We start from the raw sequence: 20814 nt of genomic DNA, 5'->3' as shown, positions 1-20814 counted from the left end.
CACAGTGACTAAAGAGTTCAGAATCACAGGAAATATTTTAAAACAACATTGCAGGACAGTCTCACATAAATACAGAAAACATCTAAACTAATCTTTTCTATATTCCGATCTATCTCTAAAAGAAGTTACTACCCTAGTTACTTACTATTAGCAGGACAAAACTGCTGAAGATGAATGTTTCCAGGTCAAAAACAAAACAGAACATGCCCAGACTTTCTCTGAGAGAGTTCTTAAATTAATAATGAACATCACTGCTGAGTTAGCTTGGATGACATCACTGTTCATCACCTGACTTCAGTTCCTAGGCAAAACAGATACTTAGAATTTAACACCTCTGTGTCAAAAATGCATATCTCTGACGTGTGCAGCTGTTGGGGAGTCATAGAGCAATAAAAACACTTGCCATTTTAAACATAGCAGTTACTTGTCTTCAGGACAATAGCAAAAAACTTCTAGCTCTAGAAATCCTGTCTCCTTACTGCATTAACTAACTTTTATAGCACATCGTAAAACACTTTTAATTTCAACTTATTTTCTTGAAGTTTTACAATTTAACGCTTTATGTTCTAGCTTCTACTATTAAAACATACATTTGCACAGGTATATAGTTTGTATACATTTCTGTTCTTTTCCAGTAGGGTACAGTGTGGTTACATTCATGAAGCTCAGTACAAAACACAGTTCTGCACCAGTAGTTTAATATACACATAACATATAGTTCTCTTAAATTTGTAAGGCAAGCATATGAATCATATTCATATTCACAAATGGCATATGATTTAGAAAATTCCAGATAGCTGCTCTAGCAGTGTCACAAGTATGACGATAAATATTTGGAGGAGGAGTAGGGGTGAGGGAGATTAGAAGGAAAGGTGAAGGTGTTGTGGGAAGATTGGTCGGGGCCAGGGTTTGGTTGGATATCACCTGATAGAAATATATTTTTGGCGGTTTGTATTAATGTAGAAATCTTAGTGATGTAAGTGTAGTATTTTGGGCTTGGTTTTAAGATGGTGTTGTGGTTGAGTACTGCCTTGATTTTTAGTACAGGTGGGTTGGAAGAATCAAATAAAGAGAGTGTGTGATTGAGAAAGACTGGGGAATTTTAATGCTAGTGCAAGGGTGAGTAATTGTTGGATGGAAGTTTGTGGAGATAGTTTAGTTTGATAAGAGGTTAGGTGGTAGAGTAGAAGAAGTAGAGGAGTTATGATATAGATAAAAAAGCATGGTTAGGGTAGGTGTTTGGGAGTATTGTAGGATGAAGCTTGTGTGAGGGTAATGAGGAGGTGAGAGGTGTAGCTGTGATTTATTAGGAAGGATATGTATGAAATGGTGTTGAGAGGATGCGTGGTTTTTTTTTAGTTTGGAGAGCTGTTGTGAGGATGACTCTGCAAGATGTGAGAGTAGGTTTAGAAAAGGTGTAGAGCTAGAGGATGTTGTAGGTGTGTATAGTAAAGTAGTTGTGTTCTAGAATGGTAAGGAGAGGGTTGAAGGGGAAATGATGCATTGGAAGGAAGACAGATTTGATTGGCTAGTGCTGATGGGAAGAGAATGAGTGAGAGGGAGGAGAAAAAGGGGTAAGTGTATAAATCTAGAGTGAGTGGGGTGGATGAGAATTGGGGGTAGTGGAGGGGAACAGAGTGAGTCTGAGCATAGCAAGGGCAAATGGAACTGGTTGAGCAGCGATAAGCAGTCCAAGCAGCTTGAAAATACACAGTCAGTTTCAGTGCCTTGTCCCAAGTAAGTGCCAGAGTTTGTAGTTGATCAATAAAGGACTCTGCACTTTGTCAGGCAGTAAGTTTCTCTGCTGCAGGTGCCTTATTCTCTTGCTTACACACAACAGCAGTCAGTGTAAAGTAGTGGCTGCATAAAAACAAAAAATGGTAGGAAAGGCTTGTAGCTAGGTAAATGGGGATGGGGGGGTAGACCTTACTTTACTATTTGCAATCCAGTACCCTACTTTAAACTTAGACGGAGAAGTTAAAAAAACAGCAAGAAAAATACATTAATTATGGAGGGGGTGTACATAATGAAGTAGGAAGATGCATAGCAAACTTGAGAGACACTCCTGCTGTAGACCCGGTGTTTCTGAGACAGCCGTTTCAACTTGTGAGGAACACTGACTGCACCATTAAGGTAACTGTAAAAATAGAAAAATAGCAGAGGTAAGGGCGTGCGGGAAAAGGCTTGTAGAAAAATAGCTAATGGGTAGATAATACAGGAAGGTAGGAGGCGTTTTAAGTGCATAGCTCGGCTAGAAAAAAAGAAACTATGTATTGCCAGGATGAAGTAAACACTTGCAGATACAAGTAATCCAGCAATAATAGTTAATATAGAACAGTTTTATATGGAAGTATGAGACTTAAATATAACCTTTACTAGCTTCGTTTTACAGTCTATAGGGTTAAAATCCTTTAAACTGCATGTATTCCAGAAAAAAACATACAATTTAAAGTAGTACAATCTAGTCCGTAGCATTACTTTCAGTTAGACAACAGAAATGTCTTGAGAGCAAGTGTAAAGTTTAACAATTTCAGCAGCAACTTCCAGACAAAGTTAAGGTTGCAAAAGCAACAAGATATTGCAACTAGTGTTTGCTGATACTAATACATACTCCTACAGTATAACTGCAACAAGCATAGCCTACTTCTGTCATTGCCAAAGATAGAATACATAAGGTAGTGGCATTTACATAGGATTCACTTAGCTCATTAAAAATATGGCTGAAGAAAACAGATTTACATGGCGAGCACACTGTCTACTGGACATCTAGAGCAGTAGTGTAAATCTAACGACGTATAAACAATGGCGCCCACCACTTCCCAGGTGTTAAATTACCTCACTTTGGATGCTAGTAAATAGAGGGAGGGGGAGAGGCATTAGATTTAAACTAAGAGTCATTGTAGACTATGCTGGGACAGCTTTTAAAAAAAAAAAAAAGGAAAATGAAGAGTGCTGCAGGGAAGGAATACGTGACTGCAAAGCCGCAATAAACAGTCCGAGCAGCCAGAAAATACAATATCGGTTTCAATGCCTCACCCCAGGTCAGTGCCAGAGTTTGTAGTTGTTCATGGATAAAGGACTCTGCACTTTGTCAGGCACTAAGTTTCTGTACTGCAAGTGCCTTGTTATTCTCTTGCTTACACACAGCAGCAGTCAGTGCAAAGTAGTAGTTGTATACAAATGTAGGAAAGACTTATAGCTAGGTAAAGGGAGATGCGGGGGGACCTTACTGTACTATTTGCGATCCAGTCAGTGTGCACTTCCATACCCTACTTTAAACTTGGATGGAGAAGTTTAAAAAAACAGCAAAAAAAATACACTTTAATTATGGAGGAGTTGGACATACACTTGTAGGAGTTGAATGTTGTAACAAACTTAATAGATGCTCCTGCTGTAGACCAGGTGTTTCCGAGACGGCTGTTTCAACTTGTGGGGGGGGGGGGCAAACACTCTGACCATAGCGTTAAGGTTGAATGTCGAGGAGTTAAATGTAGCAAGCTTAAGAGATGCTCCTGCTGTAGACCAGGTGTTTCTGAGACAGATGTTTCATCTGGGGGGTGGGACACTCCGACCACAGCATTAATGGTAAATGGCAAGAACGCTGTTTACTGGACTCTTGGGGCAGTAGTTTAAATCTAACTAGAGTTTTAAAAGAAGTTGTACATAGGTCTTCATGTTTTGCAACTCACACACCCACTGTATGATTGGTAGCAAGAACCTTTTTCTTCCCAAAGTTGGCAGTGTTGCATTTTCATTTTGAGCCTGTTGTTTTTACACAAGGAATGGTGCTGAAATGCCAGCCTAGGTGGGGGGGTGAAAGTGCAGTTGCCCTAAGTTTGGAGTCGTCATTAATTTGGGCATCTGAGGGGATGCTTAAAAGATGATGTAATACAGACCCTCTTGGGACTTCACTGGTTGCTTGCTTCTGAGTGTGATGGGTCTTGTCAGAAGCATACAAGCAGGGCTAGTGTACTGTGCACCTGGCCAAACCTATGAGGGAGAGAATATCAGAGTGACATCCAAAAAGTAGTTCATATGATTCTTTCTCCTGTGGCAGTCTGTTGTTCTTAATAAAAAGTTTCCATCTCTAGTTGTATGTAGGCCTTTACTTACATTCTTTATTCATTGTTTGCTTGCACCTCGGGCACATGTACACAAGCGTACACACGCCCACCCACCATGTGATAGGTAGCAAGAACCATTTTGGACTTCACTGGTTTCCTGTGCTGGTGTGGAGCATTGATCACCTGTCCTCAACACTTGGGTTCCTCCGAGTACCAGTTAGTATAATGGATCTTAGGGGTATTAACTCTTGAGCTCTGAGCTTAAGTAATTCTTTTGTTATGTAGAATTACAGGAATATAAAAATGATTTTTTGTGATACAGAAACAATGTCTTTTTTTCTGTAGAACTTGCACATTTGGCTGGATCGGATCAAAGCTCTATAGAAGATACACAGCTGATGAACTCCCTGCTTGATGATCTGGAAGATGACGAAGAGGAAGTCGAACTTCCAAGTTTCCTGTCAGCACATGGTTAAGTGATGGTTTGAAACACTGATTTATAGTCTACTCTTAGTCATGCCAGTTTCTTATCAGGGCTTTTCTTGAAAGTATTTTTGGTTCAGTAAAGCAAAATGAAAGGGTACAGAACATGTCATCTTTATTAGCTTAATATTCATTGTTTTTGTAACCATTTTAAAGACACCTGAATTATGTGGTGGAAGGTGCAGTACACATCCATCTGGTCTGTCTTGCACTGCAGACACGTTTCCCACATTTATTCCTCTGCCACCTCTGCTACCCATCTTACCCCATTTGAGAGTTCAATGCTACACTTGCCCAGAGTGCATTGAGGTAGCGCATTCTGTAGACACACCATTTTCTCACAGATTTTTTTCTTCTTTCCATACCAAGCCTGCCCGTTACAGTTTGAGCCATGCTTCTTGTCTCGGTGGCATACTTTTCTGCATAATGTAGCCCCCCCATGGTCTGAATCCACATTCACCAAGTTGTACAGATTAAGGGTCATCAGTGTAAAGTAATGGTTTACGTTGCCAGTATCCTTAAGTTAATTCTCACCCTTCTCTGCACACTGTCTTACAGCTTTTGTATCCTTGTTTGACTGGCTCAATGGCAGTGCATGCAGTTTTCACAGTATAACCTTCTCAGTGACCTATATGGAGGTAGATTAATTCTGTTCCTCCTCAGGTTGCATGCCCATGGCACTGCTGCCTAGTGCTTTTTTTTTTTGGATATAATTACCTTTCTGCCATGTTGGCCCAAGATTCTTCTAAGTTTTTTCTAATTTGTATGCATGTCTTTTCCTCCATGCTGTGTAAAGCCACTCCTTCTAACTGATGTGGTCTTTCCAAGGGTGGAGATGTTGATGCTCAAGTGCATAACCATTGAATTCCAACCATCACATCTCATTATTTTGATCTCCTGGAGCTTTCTTGGCATTCAAATCTCTGCCCTTGTCTTGTTGTTAGCCTAGACTGGCTTTGCTTGCTTAGCTCCTCATTAATAAAAAATATGAAAACTCCAGCCACAGACCTGGCATTGATCCTTGGAGCACTGTGGTGGTAGTTACCCTTTTTCTTCAGTCAGTCATAAACGTTCATTGCTACCAGCCAATATATTTAAATTTTCGTAGTCTTCTGTGCAGCAGTCATGTGTTTTTTTTTTTTTTTTAGTTTTCGGATTGATCACACAAATGCTGGGCTTCCTCTGTTTACCTTGCTTTTGCACATTTGTCAAGATCCAATATTTATTTTTTTACATTTGTTAACAGTAAAGTCCGACTTGGAACATAGCCGGTTTTCACCGGAGGCCCAGGGAGAAATGCTCCAGATGCATGTCTTTGAACGTGGGAGGAAACAGGAGCACCCGGAGGAAACCCACACGAGCACAAGGTGGACATGCAGACAACACACAGAAGGCATTCTAGCTGAGAATCGAACTGGAGAACCTTTTGCTGTGAGGCAGCAAAGCTACCGCTGCACCACTGTGCCATCCAAATGACATTCTAAGATCATCTGAAAAAGTTTTAACCATTTGTAGTTGTGTTTTCAACTCCTTATCTTATGAACTATACAGTTTTAAGTCATCCACAAAATATAGATGAGATGTCTTTAAACAAGGTTGGTTTCTGGTAACCAAACTGTAACCACAGTCAAATCTGTTAAGTAAACAGGCTTAATTGGTTAAGGACTAAGACAAAACAGCAGTGGTGAGAGGGCATTACCCTGGAATTTCCCCCTTTGAATTTTTATCCTTTGGATAATAATTTAGCCTATAGCATGACTCAAAGTGGTTTGCCAGTATCTCATGGTCACTGTAATGTAAGTGATCAATTTACTGTATATCTTTATACATCTGTAAGCATTCCTTTATGTATGAATATCATATGCAGTCAAATGCTTTTTTGTAATCTATCCATACCCTATTTAGATTCTTCCCCTCATTACAGTTCTCTATTATGGCTTTATTTTTCCATATGACTTTCTTTTGTTACCCTTTTGTTCTATTGCCATGATTCAATTTTTTTTTCTAAGTGACTATAGGCTCTATCTGTATCAGTTTGAGTATATGGCTTGTATGTTGTTGGGAGACAAGTTATCGGTCTCTAGTTTTTATGGTGGCTTGCAAGTTCACTCTTAATGAGGAGTATAATTATTTTCCTGTTGTAACCAGATCGGTGCCTGTTCAGAATGAGTATATAGTTAATTCTTATTCATGACTAAATCTTTGTGCAAAGATTTTAATGGTTTTATCCAGAAATTTGGTACTGTGTTTGGGCCTGGGCTTTTCCAGTTAAGAGCTTTTCATAGTTTTATAGGTAGGTGCTAGGCTGTCTGCCAATGCAAGCCATTATAAGCCTAGCTGATTTCCCTTTTTGATCTCAAAATAACCTATCCCATTTGGTTATAGATTAACCTTACCCATCCCATGGCTGATAATTATATATTACCCTAATGAGAATAACTAGGATCTATGATTTGAAGGAACTCTTGCATGAGATAAAGCATTTAGGAACTGCCTTTGTCCATTAGTAGTACAGGGAGCAGTCCTGAGGTAAATTTTCTCTCTCCCATCCATAGATCTAACTTGCACTTGAATATGGGCAAGGGTAAACTTTGTTTTTATGTGGCTGAGGAGTCTGTTCTACAGCTGTAGTACTCTCTGCAAGATGTACCTCTCTCTCCAAACCATTCTGTTGATGTTGCAAAAGAGGTTTAGATTCCTAGACTGAGTATTTCTGAGGCCATTTGACTTGCCGATATGTAGTAAATCAGTCTGTAATGGGTCTGTGGATGCCTTGTATGCCAGACTCTGGTCACCTTTTAGCAGTCAGTAGGATACCCAGTATAGTGACAGGTCCACGTAGGACATATTGTTTAGGCCTTGTATCCTTTTAGTAAGGCATTTCTGTATGTATTCATATATGTATACTCATATATGTTTTCTTAATTTTGTTGCAGATTCTTTGGTGGTTAACTTCATCTCATTTTATATACTCTTCTTTAGATCTCTACTGTTTAATTATACTCATTCAGCATCTTTATGTTCAGTGGCGACTATGTACATATTTCTTCTTTTTTTTTGGTGGTATTTCTATTCCATTTGATTTGTTTCACAATTCTCTGTAAAACCTCTTGGGTCATCCATGAATTGCTTATTTTGTACTTTTCCTTCATATCTAACTGTTACGTTTTTCTGCCTGTACTGACATTTATAGCTTATTGACAGTAGTATGTGATAAAGCTTGATCTGCTTTGATAATGTGTGCTTTTGTCACTTCTGCCTTTCTAAGAATATTTTGAAGATTAGTTTCCTTTTTTATATTTTTTCTAACAGTGATACTTAATTGCTTTGTCGTTTTCTCGATTTTACTTACTCTTGGTTTTTGCAGTAACACTTTATCCATTATTAGTTTAACTGCACAGTAATGTATTCTCTCATATTTCTGTTACATCACATTAATTTCTCTTAATTGTCCTGATTACTGTGTTCGTGTTTTTTTTACCAGTCCTCTAACATTTTGGGTCTTATTTACTTGATGTAATGTGTTTCTTTCCTTTATCTTAATATGTCTGTCCAGCTCTAGTAAATCAAGCAGGTCTTCCCTTAAATCATTTTCTTCTGGAGTGAGAGCTTGTTCTTTGCTGTTTTCCTGCAAGTAATCTACAGGAAGTTCCAGAAGATCTTTCTGTAACATAGCCTATTAAGATGAACCCTGCTTCATATTGCTGCTCCTTCGTATGGGAACCCTTTGGCTCATCACCCTGCAACACCTTCCATTGCTGTGCAACTTCAACTGGGCTTTCATACCAGCCTCCTGTATAAGATGCCAGAGCATCACCATTTTGCAAATCATCTTTAAATTGCTCCACCTGTAATCTGGGGACCTGTAATTCGATCATGCTGCAACATTGCCTGTCCTGGATTCTCCACACTAAATCCTTCACTTTGCAGATAATCCAGAACTTCAGTTTCTATTTAACTTCTACCTTACTAACCTTTTTCTGGATTCCCATTATTTCTTTTTTTTTTTTTTTTTTTTGTATTATGAAAAGTTCCATATCAGGTGCCTTTTGTCTGTATTTCTCTTTGAATATCTTTTGAGCTGTTTTTTTTTTTCAAATTTAGTTTGGCTTTCACCTTTGCGTAAGTAATTGTACTGTATAATTTGTCTTTTTCTTTCCAATGGCCATGTTTCTTATTTATACCTTTCAACAATCTCTGGGGTGTGCTCACTATTTTTACACATCCTCTGTTGCTTATTTTTTCCAGGCAGTCCAAGTTCCTTTGTCTTTGTAATGTTTTTCACAAGTTTATATTGACTACTACAGATATACTTTTGAAGCTTTTGACAGTTTTTCTTGTGCTAGTATTCTTTCCTTTAATTTCTCTGTCTTTCCGAATATCTTCTGTCTAGAAATTCATAGCTTCTTGTATAATTATAACAGTACATAATTTCATTTCTATCCTCAGTAGTCCACTTTGTCAACTTTATGGCTTTTTGGGCATAAAGTGATCCTGTGTTCCATGCGACTTTCTTTTTGTTCTCCTTTTGTTCTGTTGTGATTGATTTTTTTTTCTAAATGACTATAAACTCTATCTGCTTCATTTCCACTATAAAGCTTGGAATATTGTCATGAGGCAACTTATTGGTCTATGATGTGACCTGTTGGGTGTTGTATTTCTTTCCAGAATAGTTTAGGCTGGGAAGAGGTCTTTTGTCTTTCTAAGGCATAGGGCTTTGAAACTATTTGTGGTTATTCTAGTGTTTTTCTAAGTTTGTTATGCAAGATGTAGTTGGTCATTGTTGGGATTAGATAGCCTATACCCTTCTAAGCTGGAAATTGCTAGTTGAAGGTCTATTGTGTCTTCTGACTTAAAACACTTGGGCTCAAAAACTAGTTGTTTTACACTGAGGGTTTGTGGTCTAGACGCTTAATGACAGGAGAGTGTGGCCTACACCCTTCTAAGCTGGAAACTACTGGTGAATTGCTGCTTTATTTAAACTGTTTTTTGCTGTTGTGACTGTGATTTTATGCACTTTGAATTTCCAGTATTTCTGCATTTTATAGCATAGACTTGCTGAATCTAGACTGTTTGGTATCACTTGAGCATTAAAACCAGCTCTTCACTGAGATGCTAAAAGATCTGAGGCATCTCTTGCTTCCAACTAAGTACCTATTTTTGCTCTTGTATTGCACTTAAATTTGTATTTGCATTCTGCTGTCTGAATTGCCTGAACTGTTTTTTGTCACATTTTACTGTATACTGTACTAGTTCAGCTGTAGCGTAGCCCATTTCCAGATTTGCTGTTTCTGGGTCTGTTTTGTAACTTCTGAGCATCAAATTCAAGTCATCCTTGTTGGCGAAGGCCCTTCTGCACCCCTGTGGGAAGAGTGCTGTCCCATCTAATCGGGGGTGATTGGACTAGAGCTCAGAGAGAGCCTCCTTATTGGCTGGTTTGAGTTAAAAGGGGATTGTTTTGTTTTATTTAAACCCCACATTCTCTTGTTTGCGTGTAGTGCACCATCGTGCACTGCAGCGTAAAGGTAGTTACCATTGGTAGGTATAGACACAAATGTTTTGCTTGTTAAATTTTCTCTTGGCACTTTGCTTGTGGTCCTCCAGAGGTTTTTCATGGCCCTGCTCTACTGTCCGGTGGAACACTAAGCCTAGTTTCAGAGGTACCAACACACCTCTTACCCACTATCCATTTCTAAGTGTGACCTCCTTTTCTGACCATATAAATTTACCTAACACTGTCGATGGACAGTTTCCCACAGTTTCTCCAGCCAGTTTGGTCAACATGGGCATCCTGAAGCAGTGTAGCGACTGACTCATGTTCACCGACAACCTTCTACTCCTAGTCCACAGAAATTCAACATGTGAGAGATGCAGCTATATTAAGGACCTTGAATCCATGCTCTCGCACACCAGTCACTACATATGACAATGAGTGTGTTGTCAGCATGCACACTTCACCTCCACTGAAACACACATTACACATACCTATATATGCAGAGGTCCTCATCAGAAACATACCTAAACACCACAGACCTCCCTAACAGAAGCAGTGCTACACACAATACTTCCTCTACAGAACACAATAAACGTAATAGCTCATGCACCAGTGTCTCACCTGTCAAGCCCTTAAGGCAGAACACAAAACCAAACATATTAATCAGGTTATTCCATCGTGAGACCCAGATGTCCCTTTCACCAGGCTGGATAGGGAAAAGGTCACAGTCAGCTGTCAGGTACTAGGATCCACCATATCACACATGCACTCAGGTCTGTCCAAAACAGGTACTGTTATGACTCCTTTGTAGTCCATGTTGGTGTGAATGACTTGAGACATACCTCTCTGAACTATATGAAGAGAGAGGTAACTAAGCTTTTGGATTGTACGTCTCAGGCAGGTATTTCCCTATCCTTAAGCAGCATTTTACCTTCGTCTAGGATGCTGCCTCACTACAAACAGAAAATGATTGACTTCAATAATTGACTTAGTTTCTGGTGTCATTGCAAGGGGATCCAGTATCTGTCAACCTGGGATGAAATGATCAACAGACCTCGATGCTTTGCTAGAGATGGTCTTCATCTGCCACCCCTGGGATTTTGGCTACAGGCTAAGGCTTTTGTCACTCCCCATAGTGCCATTTTAGACAGTATCTTAAGGACAAAATTCCTTATGTAAAAACACCATCTTAAAACAACCTCAGGGTTATGCTAAATGCTAGGAGTCTCAACATTAAACTGCATTCACTGGAAGCAGTCTTCACCTTCAGAGATGCAGACATTTGTACAGTCACAGAGACCTGCTTCAGGACTGTGGAGAGCACCCCAGCCATACTGGGTTACACCTCCTTCCACACATTCAGACCACGAAAACTAAAGGAGGCAGTATATTAATATTCATTAAAGATAAGAAGACCTCCATATTCGTTACAGTATGATTCCCTGGAGATACTTCAGGTGCAGTTAACTGTTGGTAGGATACGTATTCAAGTCATTGCCAGCTGCAGAACCCCTCTATGAATCAGACCACCCACTCTGCATATTTGGATCTACTTGAGTCTGTCAGGATACATCCGAATACCATGGTTTTGGGCAACTTTAACTACCCATCCATTGACTGGGTAAATTACTCATACTCAAACTCAGGTGCCTAAAGGTTACTTTAACTCCAGTGTCCTGGATCAGCTGGATGACACCCCCACAAGGGGTGCCAACATCTTGGATCTGGTACTTAATATGGGGGACCACTGTAGCACCTTCACTGCGAGGTCTTCCCTGGTGAGATCTGACCACAAGTCAGTCTCATTCAAAGTAACTATCGCACCTGCCCCCCCAGCAGCAACTAAGCTAAAATACTTTTCCAAAGCAGATTATAACCTCTTACAGGATGGTATAAATAGCTTCACTGTGCCCCCCCCCCCCCAAGTGGAATTGGCAGCTATGCAGAGTTCTACACCAATGCTTTATACAAATACCTGTATAACTGCATTGACTCTGCCATACCTGATAGGACCAAAACAAGCTCCTCAAAGAAAAGCAAACCTGGACAACTGCCATTAACAGGCTTTACAGTAGGAGGATGCAATTGCTGTCTGAGTAAGGAAGAGTTAGCACTAAACTGGAAACACTCCCTCCTCGGCTTAAACAAGTAAATAAGACTTCTTGTGAATTCCTCCAAAACAAACTAAGAATCCAGATTAGTTTCCTGAACTAAGGACAACCATAAGGTGTTATTTAGTTATATCTCTAACTTAAAAGGAAAGGTCCAAATTTGTGCCGAACTGGTAGTTAATGATACCACTTATACTGAGCCTGTGGACATAGCTATCCCATTGGCCGACAGGTTCTGTGAAAACTGACCTCAGGAACTATAGACTTATTAGCCTGACTAGCCTTATCTGCAAGGCCATGGAGCGAATCATTGTGGACCTTATCAACAAAGATATAGGTAATCTCCAAACATTTGACCATACTCTGGATTTATCAAAGGGAGATCATGTCTGTTAAACCTGGTGGATGACTTTGAGAAGGTTAGCAAAGCCCTGGAAGAGGGGAAATATGTGCATACAGCCTGCCTAAATGTAGCCAAGGCTTTTGACACTCCCTCACTCGGGCATCATTGACAAACTCACCCAGCTAGTTATTAACCATTATATTGTTAGATGGGTCGCTAACTGGCTCACTGATAGAACACATGTAGTCAAAATAGGGGAATCCACCGCCAGCAGCAGACCTGTAAACAGTGGTGTTCCACAAGGATCAGCCCTGGGACATCTACTGTTTGAAATCAATTTCTCCGAAGTACAAGCAAAAACTAAAGATGTTCTTTGTGTTTTACTGTTGCAGTCATTACATTTGGGTAATCTGCTGGCAGGTTGCCCTCATTTGGCTTGAATTCCAAAGTCTTGGGTCCTGCGTCGGTTGCTGTCTTCTCTTTCATGACGTCAGGTCGTCAGGAGTATAAAACACGCCGCCGACGCCATTTTCTTTAGTCTTTCTTGCCACGCGGTACCCGAAGCAGAAGCATTTCGCAAGTGCCGGTCGGCCAACTACTGAAATATTTGAGTTTGAGTTTCAGAACCGAAATCTTCACTAAAGCTAAGTACCCTGTTGGGGAAACTTTTTTCTTGCCTTTTACCGATATCAGAAAAAGTTAATAATTGTATTACTTGTGAGAAACAAATACCTCATAAGGATTTCCATTTATGCTGTATTCCTTGCCTAGGCCCTGATCACAACGTGCCTGGCTGTCGGTTTTGTGCTAGATTTAACCAACTCACTATTAAGCGTCTGTATATTTTTGCATCAAAGTATTTTGGAAACAGATATAACTACCCAGAAATGTCGTCTGATAGCAATCCGACTACCGGAGTACATAAAAAACACAAAGAAAAGGACAGAGAAAGGCAGTCGAGCTCCAAAACCGATGACAAAGCTTCTAAGCCAGTCGCCGGTTCGCTGGTACTCAGTGAGGCGCTTTCACAGCCCCTGATACCCGCTACCTTCGAGTCGCAGGCCTCTACCAACACCCATGTGGAGTCCGGCATGCCGCAAGATGCTCAAGGTATTGTACCAACGGTTGTATCTCCCTCGGATGGGTCTGGAGCTGCTGAGCAGGCACCGGCTTCTGAGGGTGTATACAGACCTCAACATATGTATATCAAACCAACAACAGCTACAAAACCAAAGACAAAAGCAACTTCTAAAACTAAAAAACTGACACATGAGCCACGTGCACAGGCCTCTATGCCTAAAAACAGATGATCAAAATGGCTGAAGACCTTATTACCTTGATCAGGGGTACCCTTCCCCCTCCAGATAAAGAGGCCTAGGCAAGACACTGATTATGAATCTTCAGATCAGGATTCTGTTTGTTCTGATTAGGAATTATCTATACCTCCCTATGCGGATTCTGATGCTGAGGAATCTATACCATCTGCATCTCCTCCTGAGGATTATTCATTTGGAGAAACCTTGCATACTTTGAGGGAGCATTTTCACTGGGAGAGTCAAGACTTCTCAGAATCAAAAAAGAGGCTCAGGGATTTCCTTCTTCTCCCTCAGCACAAGCCTTTAGCCATTCCCCCTGTTTTAGACATTGCGGATGATGTGTTTTCGGAGTCCAGCTTGACCCCTGACTCCTTACCTCCGGCTCCCAGTAAGCCTAACGGATATTACAGGGTCCCTGACTCACATAAATTTTTATTTAGAAACCCTGCTGCTGATCCAGAAACTATTTCACAGGGCCCAAGGGGGGTTAAGGCCTCAACAGCAAAAAATCCTACCCCCTCTCACAGAGATTCAAGGGCACTGGACAGATGGGGAAAAAAGGTTTATACATCAGCAACCTTGGCAATCAGGGCCTTAAACTGTCAATTTCATATGCTTAAGTACCAACAACATGGTATGGGATTGCTGAAACAGAAAATTATGTTGATTTCAGAATGTGCAGAAAATCAAGATTTGCAGGAATTACTGCATGCAGCTAAACAAGTTGGAAAGCATACTTTGCAATGTGGTTTTGATTTCTTTAGAGGCCTCCTGCAGGGCCACAGTTACTGGATCTGTGATTAGGAGGCATACCTGGTTAAAGGAACAAAATTTGCCTGATCATGTTAAAGCTAAATTGCTAGATGCACCTTTACAGCATGATTCTCTGTTTGGTATTAAGGCAGAAGAGGTTTTAAAGAAAATGGAAGACAAAGCTAAGTCTATGCAAACTGTTAAAGACTTCTTACAAGTGCAGCCACCAAGATTCAGTAGACACTGGCCTACAAAAAATTGGTCCTTTCCTGTGTCAGACAGAGCTCAAAGGGGCAAATCCAGACGCCCTAAGGGTTCCAGATACCAGGCGCAAGACTCGTATATAGGTCAAAGCAATGGGGCGCATCCACCTCCAAATCTGGAGGAGATAAAGCGCAAACCTACAGAAAGCAATCCCAATGACTTCCCTCTGCCTATACCCAGCACTTATCTTTTGGCAGCACCCATAGGGGGAAAATTAGCACTTTTTGCTCAAAACTGGCACTTAATAACCCAGGACCAGTGAGTACTAAACATCGTATCACAGAGATACAGATTCCATTTCCACACTCTGCCAATGGCAAATGGTTGGCCAGATCTGCCAAAAAATCAATGGGCAGAGGCACAGAAACAGGTTACGTCACTCATGGATATGAGGGCCATTCAGACAGTACCAGAACAGGAAAAAGGACAAGGTTTTTGCTCAGCTGTTCTTGGTACTTGGAAAGAACAAGGCCTGGCGGCCAATACTGGATTTATCGATTTTGAAAACCTATCTGGACATTCCAAAATTCAAAATGCTGACTTTGCAGCAGCTTCTGCCCATGCTGGGCAAGAATGCTTGCTTGGTGACTTTAGACCTAAAAGAGGCATACCTGCATGTCCCGATAAGACAGTCGTGCAGAATATACCTCAGATTCAAGGCTGGCTTAATGCATTACCAATTCTCTGCACTGCCCTTTGGCTTATCTACTGCGCCCAGGGTCTTTACAAAGTACCTGGCAGAAGTAATTGCATTTTGCAGACAAAGTAGTATACAAATATATCCTTACTTGGACGACTGTCTTATTCAAGCAGAGAACAAGGACACTCTTCTTCGACAGCTGGTGTTTGTGAAAAGGCTTCTAACATGCCTAGGGTACACAATAAACGAAAAGAAATCACAACTGGTACCCTCTCAAAAGATAACATTCCTGGGTGCAAGCTTGAATACAACTGCCCAGATGGCTTACCTCACGCCAGACAACAAGCAAAGGCAACTGACTACTTACTTCAAACTGATGGCAACCAAAGCACAGTCTTCTGAAAGACAAATTCTGCAGGCTGTGGGCTTCATGGCATCCTACATCCTACTAATTCCATATGCAAGACTGCATATGAGGAAACTTCAGTGGTACCTAAAAAGTTTATGGAGTCAGCATTCACACAGTCTGGAAACAATGATTCCTCTCATTCCCTGCCTGCAACAGGAGTTTTTATGGTGGGCAAAGGCCTGTCACCAAAACATAGGACAGCCCTTCACTCTACCCCCTGCCAGCCAAACCTTAACAGACACATCAGATTATACCTGGAGGGCCCACATGGCAGGAAGATGCATTCAGGGCATATGGGCACCAAAACAAATGCATCTACATATCAACCAGAAAGAGATGCTAACTGTTCAAAATGCCCTAACAGCCTTCAAGGACTTACTTCATCCAGGGCAACTACTGATAGACTGACAACACCACAGTCATGTGGTATATAAACAAGCAAGGGGGCACACACTCAGTACCCCCTTTGCATATTAGCCATGGCACTGTGGGACACAGCTTTGACCTACCAAATACATCTTCAAGCTCAATTTCTGCCAGGAAAACAAAACACTCTGGCAGATGACTTAAGCAGAAACCTTATGGATCCTCACGAGTGGAAACTAAATCCATAATTCTTCAGCATGATAACAGAGAAATGGGGGAGCCCAGACATAGATCTATTTGCCTCTCCTCAAAATTATCAATTGAAAAGATTCTGCACAAGGACTTATCACAGACAAGCATGGAAAGTGGATGCTCTATCCTTCAGTTGGAAAAAACCATCAGTTTACGCCTTTCCTCTTCTGCCTCTTCTACCCAAGGTCCTCCTAAAAGTCAGACAAGAGGAGCCAAAGATGATATTAATTGCCCCGGACTAGCCCCGCCAATACCGGTACCCAATCCTAAGGAAATTGTCTCAATACCCAGCTTGGACCTTGCCTCAAAGACCACAACTACTGTCCCAGCAAAACAAGCAGATCCTGCACAATCAACTACAGACTCTGAACCTGGCAGCATGGCTAATCATGTAATCATACAAACGACACCTCTCAGTAAAGCTGTGATGGATGTCATTTTGGAAGCCAGAAGGCTTAGTACTAGAAAATCTTATGCTGACAAATGGTAGAGATTCTGTGCTTGGAATCGAGCACAAGGAACTGATACAGCAGAACCACATATTCCTCAGATATTACAATACTTGACTGAGATGCTTGACAAAGGCCTATCTTTCTCATCAATCAAAATCCATGCCTCTGCAATTTCGGCTCATTACAATACAGAGCCACCAATCTTTTCTCATCCTTTAATAAAGCAGTATCTTAGAGGAGCCAAAAATGTAAGGCCTCCTAGAAGATCACCATTACCTGCATGGGACCTCAATTATGTGTTGGAAAAGCTCACCCTGCCTCCATTTGAGCCAGCTCCTACCACTGATATAAAATTCTTATTGTGGAAGACGGCTCTGCTACTAGCAATTACTTCAGCAAGAAGAGTTTCAGAGCTACAGGCCCTATGGCTTTAGAGCCTTTTATCATATTTTACCCAGACAGGGTGTCTGAGGATAAATCCTACTTTTATGCCTAAGGTGGTTTCCAGTGTGGCTCTTAACCAAACAATTTATCTGCCAACTTTTTATCCAAATCCGCATAACAAAGGGGAGAGAATTCTGCATTCCTTGGATGTACACAGACAGCTAAGATTCTACTTGAGCAGGACTAAAGCTCTAAGAAAAACTGAGTAATTACTAGTGTCATATGCTGCAGGATCAGAAGGAAAGGCTATTTCAAAGCAGGCAATTTCAAAGTGGATAAGCCACTGCATCCGTTTCTGCTACTTACACCATGGTAAACCTGTGCCCAAGGGCATTAGGTCTCATTCCACCAGAGCTGCAGCTACTTCAGCAACCTTTCTCAGAGGAGTACCAACCAAAGACATTCTAGAGGCTGCTACTTGAAGTTCTGTTCACACCTTTACAAAGCATTGCCATTTCCCTCTTTACTGTAAGTCCAGGGCAGGCTTTACCACTGCAGTGCTGCAGGGCCTTATAGCCGCACCTAATGCTGTTTAGCTCCAGCCTCCCAACCATAGCTTTGGGATTCTACCCAAATGTGATGACTGCAACAGTGAAACATGAAGAACATAGTACAGTTGTGTACACTTGCCATAAATGTAGATGTTCGAGTGTATTCACTGTTGCAGTCCAGGTTACCCTCCCGCCATCCCCCTGTCATTCTAAAGTTTATCTTTCCTTCTCTATCTTCTACAACCTATGTGGTGTATTTGCTTGTAGATGAAGGTAAAGTTTATACTGATGCATGTGTGTGTATATATATATATATATATATATATATATATATATATATAATATTGCTACCTTTTTGGGGGCAACTGACATCGGGGGCAAAAATAAATGAAAGAAAATGGCGTCAGCTGCATGTTTTATACCACTGATGACCTGACGTCATGGAAGAGAAGACAGCAACCGACGCAGGACCCAAGACTTTGGAATTCAGGCTGACTTTATACATTACCCAAATGTAATGACTGCAACAGTGAATATACTCTATCATCTACATTTATGTTAAGTGTACACAACTGTACTGTCTGTGACTGACAAAGTTTGCTGATGACTGCAAACTGGGAGCAATCATAGAATCTCCAAATGATGTCAAGATCGTACAAGAGGATGTTACACAAACAAGTGATTGGAGCCAAAGTCATGGCCTTAAATTCCATGCAAAAAAATGTATCATCAACCCTTTTGGTAAGAGCGATGATGTTCATAGTGTTTCACTGTTGCAGTCATTACAGTTGGGTTATCCTGCTGGCAGGCTACCCACAGTCGGCCCGAGTTCCAAAGTCTAGGTCCGGCATCGGTTGCTGTTGCCTCCTCCCTGACGTCAGTGCGCCAGGGGTATAAAAGATGCAGCCGACACCATTTTCTTCAGTCTTTCTAGCAGTGCCCGAAGCAAAAGCAGTTCGCAAGTGCCAGTCGGCCGACTCCTGAGATTTTCAAATTCGAATTTCAGATCTGAAGTCTTCATTAAAGCTAAGTACCCCATTGGGGAAACTTTTTTCTTGCTCCAGACCGATGTCAGAAAAAGTTAATAATTGTATTTCTTGTGGGAAGCAAATACCTCATAAGGATTTTCATTCTTACTATATTCCTTGCTTAGGCCCTGACCACGACGTTGCTAGTTGTCGGCTTTGTGCTAGATTTAACCAATGCACTATTAAGCGTCGGTATGATTTTGCATTTCATTTACTTTGGCAGAAGATTCAATTATATAATGCCGTCAGAACAGCCGACTACCGGAGTTTATAAAAAGCGCAAAGAAAAAGAAAAGACAGGCATCAGAGGTCCAAAACCGACGACGAGGCTTCCGCTAGGCCGTTCGCCGGTTCTCAGTGAGGCGCTTTCGCAGCCCCTGACGCCCGCTACCTCAGAGCCACAGGCCGCTTCTGACTCCCACGTGGAGCTGACTAGGTCGCTGGAAACTCAAGGTATTGGACACTCTGAAACTATTCCCTCAGATGGGTCTGGAGCCGCTGAGCAAGCATCAGCTTCTGAGGGTGTTTTCAGGCCTACACAGTTATATGTAAAACCAACTTCAGCTTCAAAGGCAAAGACTAAAGCAGCTCTAAAGACAAAGAAACAAGTACAGCATTCTCCTGGGCAGATCTCCATGCCTAAAAAATGGATGCTTAAAATGGCCGAAGACCTAATTACTTTGAATAGGGGTTCCCATCCTCCTCCTAATAAGAGGCCTAGGCAAGAGATAGAATATGAATCTTCAGATCAGGTTTCCATTTCCTCTGATTCCTCTTCTGAACTGGAATATTCTCTTCCTCCCTATGAGGATTCTGATGCTGAAGAATCTATCCCTTCAGCCTCTCCTCCTGAGGATTATTCTTTTGGGGAGACCCTGCATACTATGAGGGAGTATTTCCACTGGGAGAGCCAAGATTACTCAGAATCCAAGAAAAGGCTCAGAGACTTCCTTTTATTACCTCAGCACAGGCCCCTTTCTATTCCCCTTGTTTTAGACATTGTAGATGATGTATTTTCAGAGTCCGGTCTGTTTCCTGACTCTTTACCACCAGCTCCTGTTAAGCCAGACAAGATACTACAGGGTTCCTGATTCACATAAATTTCTTTATAAAAACTCTGCTGCTGCTGACCCAGAAACTATCTCTCAGGGTCCCAAAGGGGTCAAGGCTTCCACTGCAAAAAAAACCCTATCCCCTCTGATAGGGATTCAAGGGCCCTGGACAGATGGTGTAAAAAGATTTATACTTCTGCTACCTTGGCTGTAAGAGCTTTAAATTGTCAGTTTCATATGCTTAAATATCAGCAATATCTTATGTCACTGCTTAAACAGAAAATGTTGACAAATTCAGAATGTGCAGAAAACAAAGAAATGCAGGATTTATTGCATGCAGCTGAACAAGTGGGAAAGCATACTTTGCAATGTGGTTTTGATTCTCTAGAGGCCTCCTGCAGAGCCGCTGTTAAAGGTTCTGTCATTAGGAGGCATGCTTGGTTAAAACAACAGAATCTGCCCGATCATGTTAAAGCAAAACTATTAGATGCACCATTACAGCATGATACCTTGTTTGGTGTTAAAGCAGAAGAGGTGTTGAAGAAAATGGAGGACAAAGCTAAATCTATGCAAACAGTCAAGGATTTCTTACAGGTACAGCCTCCCAGATTTAGCAGGAACTGGCCTACAAATAATTGGTCCTTTCCAGTGTCCGACAGGCCACAAAGAGGCAGATACAGACGCCCCGGAGGCAGATTGCAGCCCCAAGGCTCATACAGGCCTAAATAATGGGGTGCTTCTACCTCCAAAAGCAGAGAGGAAAAATCACAGCCATACAGGAAACAGTCTCAATGACTTTCCCCTGCCAGCACCAAGCACTTATCTTCTGGCAGCTCCTTTGGGGGGAAAACT

The 20814-nt window shown here is 41.3% G+C and overlaps 1 protein-coding gene across 3 annotated transcripts in view; it reads left to right on the top strand.

The window, feature by feature from the left end:
• Window positions 1–20814, top strand: part of PWWP3A (PWWP domain containing 3A, DNA repair factor) — a 705148-nt gene that overhangs the window by 409087 nt on the left and 275247 nt on the right. For 2 of the 3 annotated variants that reach the window (XM_044054007.1, XM_044054006.1), the window contains exon 6: window positions 4410–4535. The exons of the other annotated variant lie outside the window; for it this stretch is intronic. In XM_044054007.1, coding sequence (XP_043909942.1) covers window positions 4410–4535 — 126 coding nt within the window. The remainder of the gene's footprint in view (window positions 1–4409; window positions 4536–20814) is intronic. 3 annotated transcript variants of the gene reach the window in all.

The sequence above is a fragment of the Protopterus annectens genome, chromosome 13.part0, assembly GCF_019279795.1.
Source record: "Protopterus annectens isolate FY-2018-M chromosome 13.part0, PAN1.0, whole genome shotgun sequence".
In the NCBI taxonomy this organism is placed as follows: domain Eukaryota; kingdom Metazoa; phylum Chordata; order Ceratodontiformes; family Protopteridae; genus Protopterus; species Protopterus annectens.
This window is presented reverse-complemented; position numbering and strand designations above follow the sequence as displayed.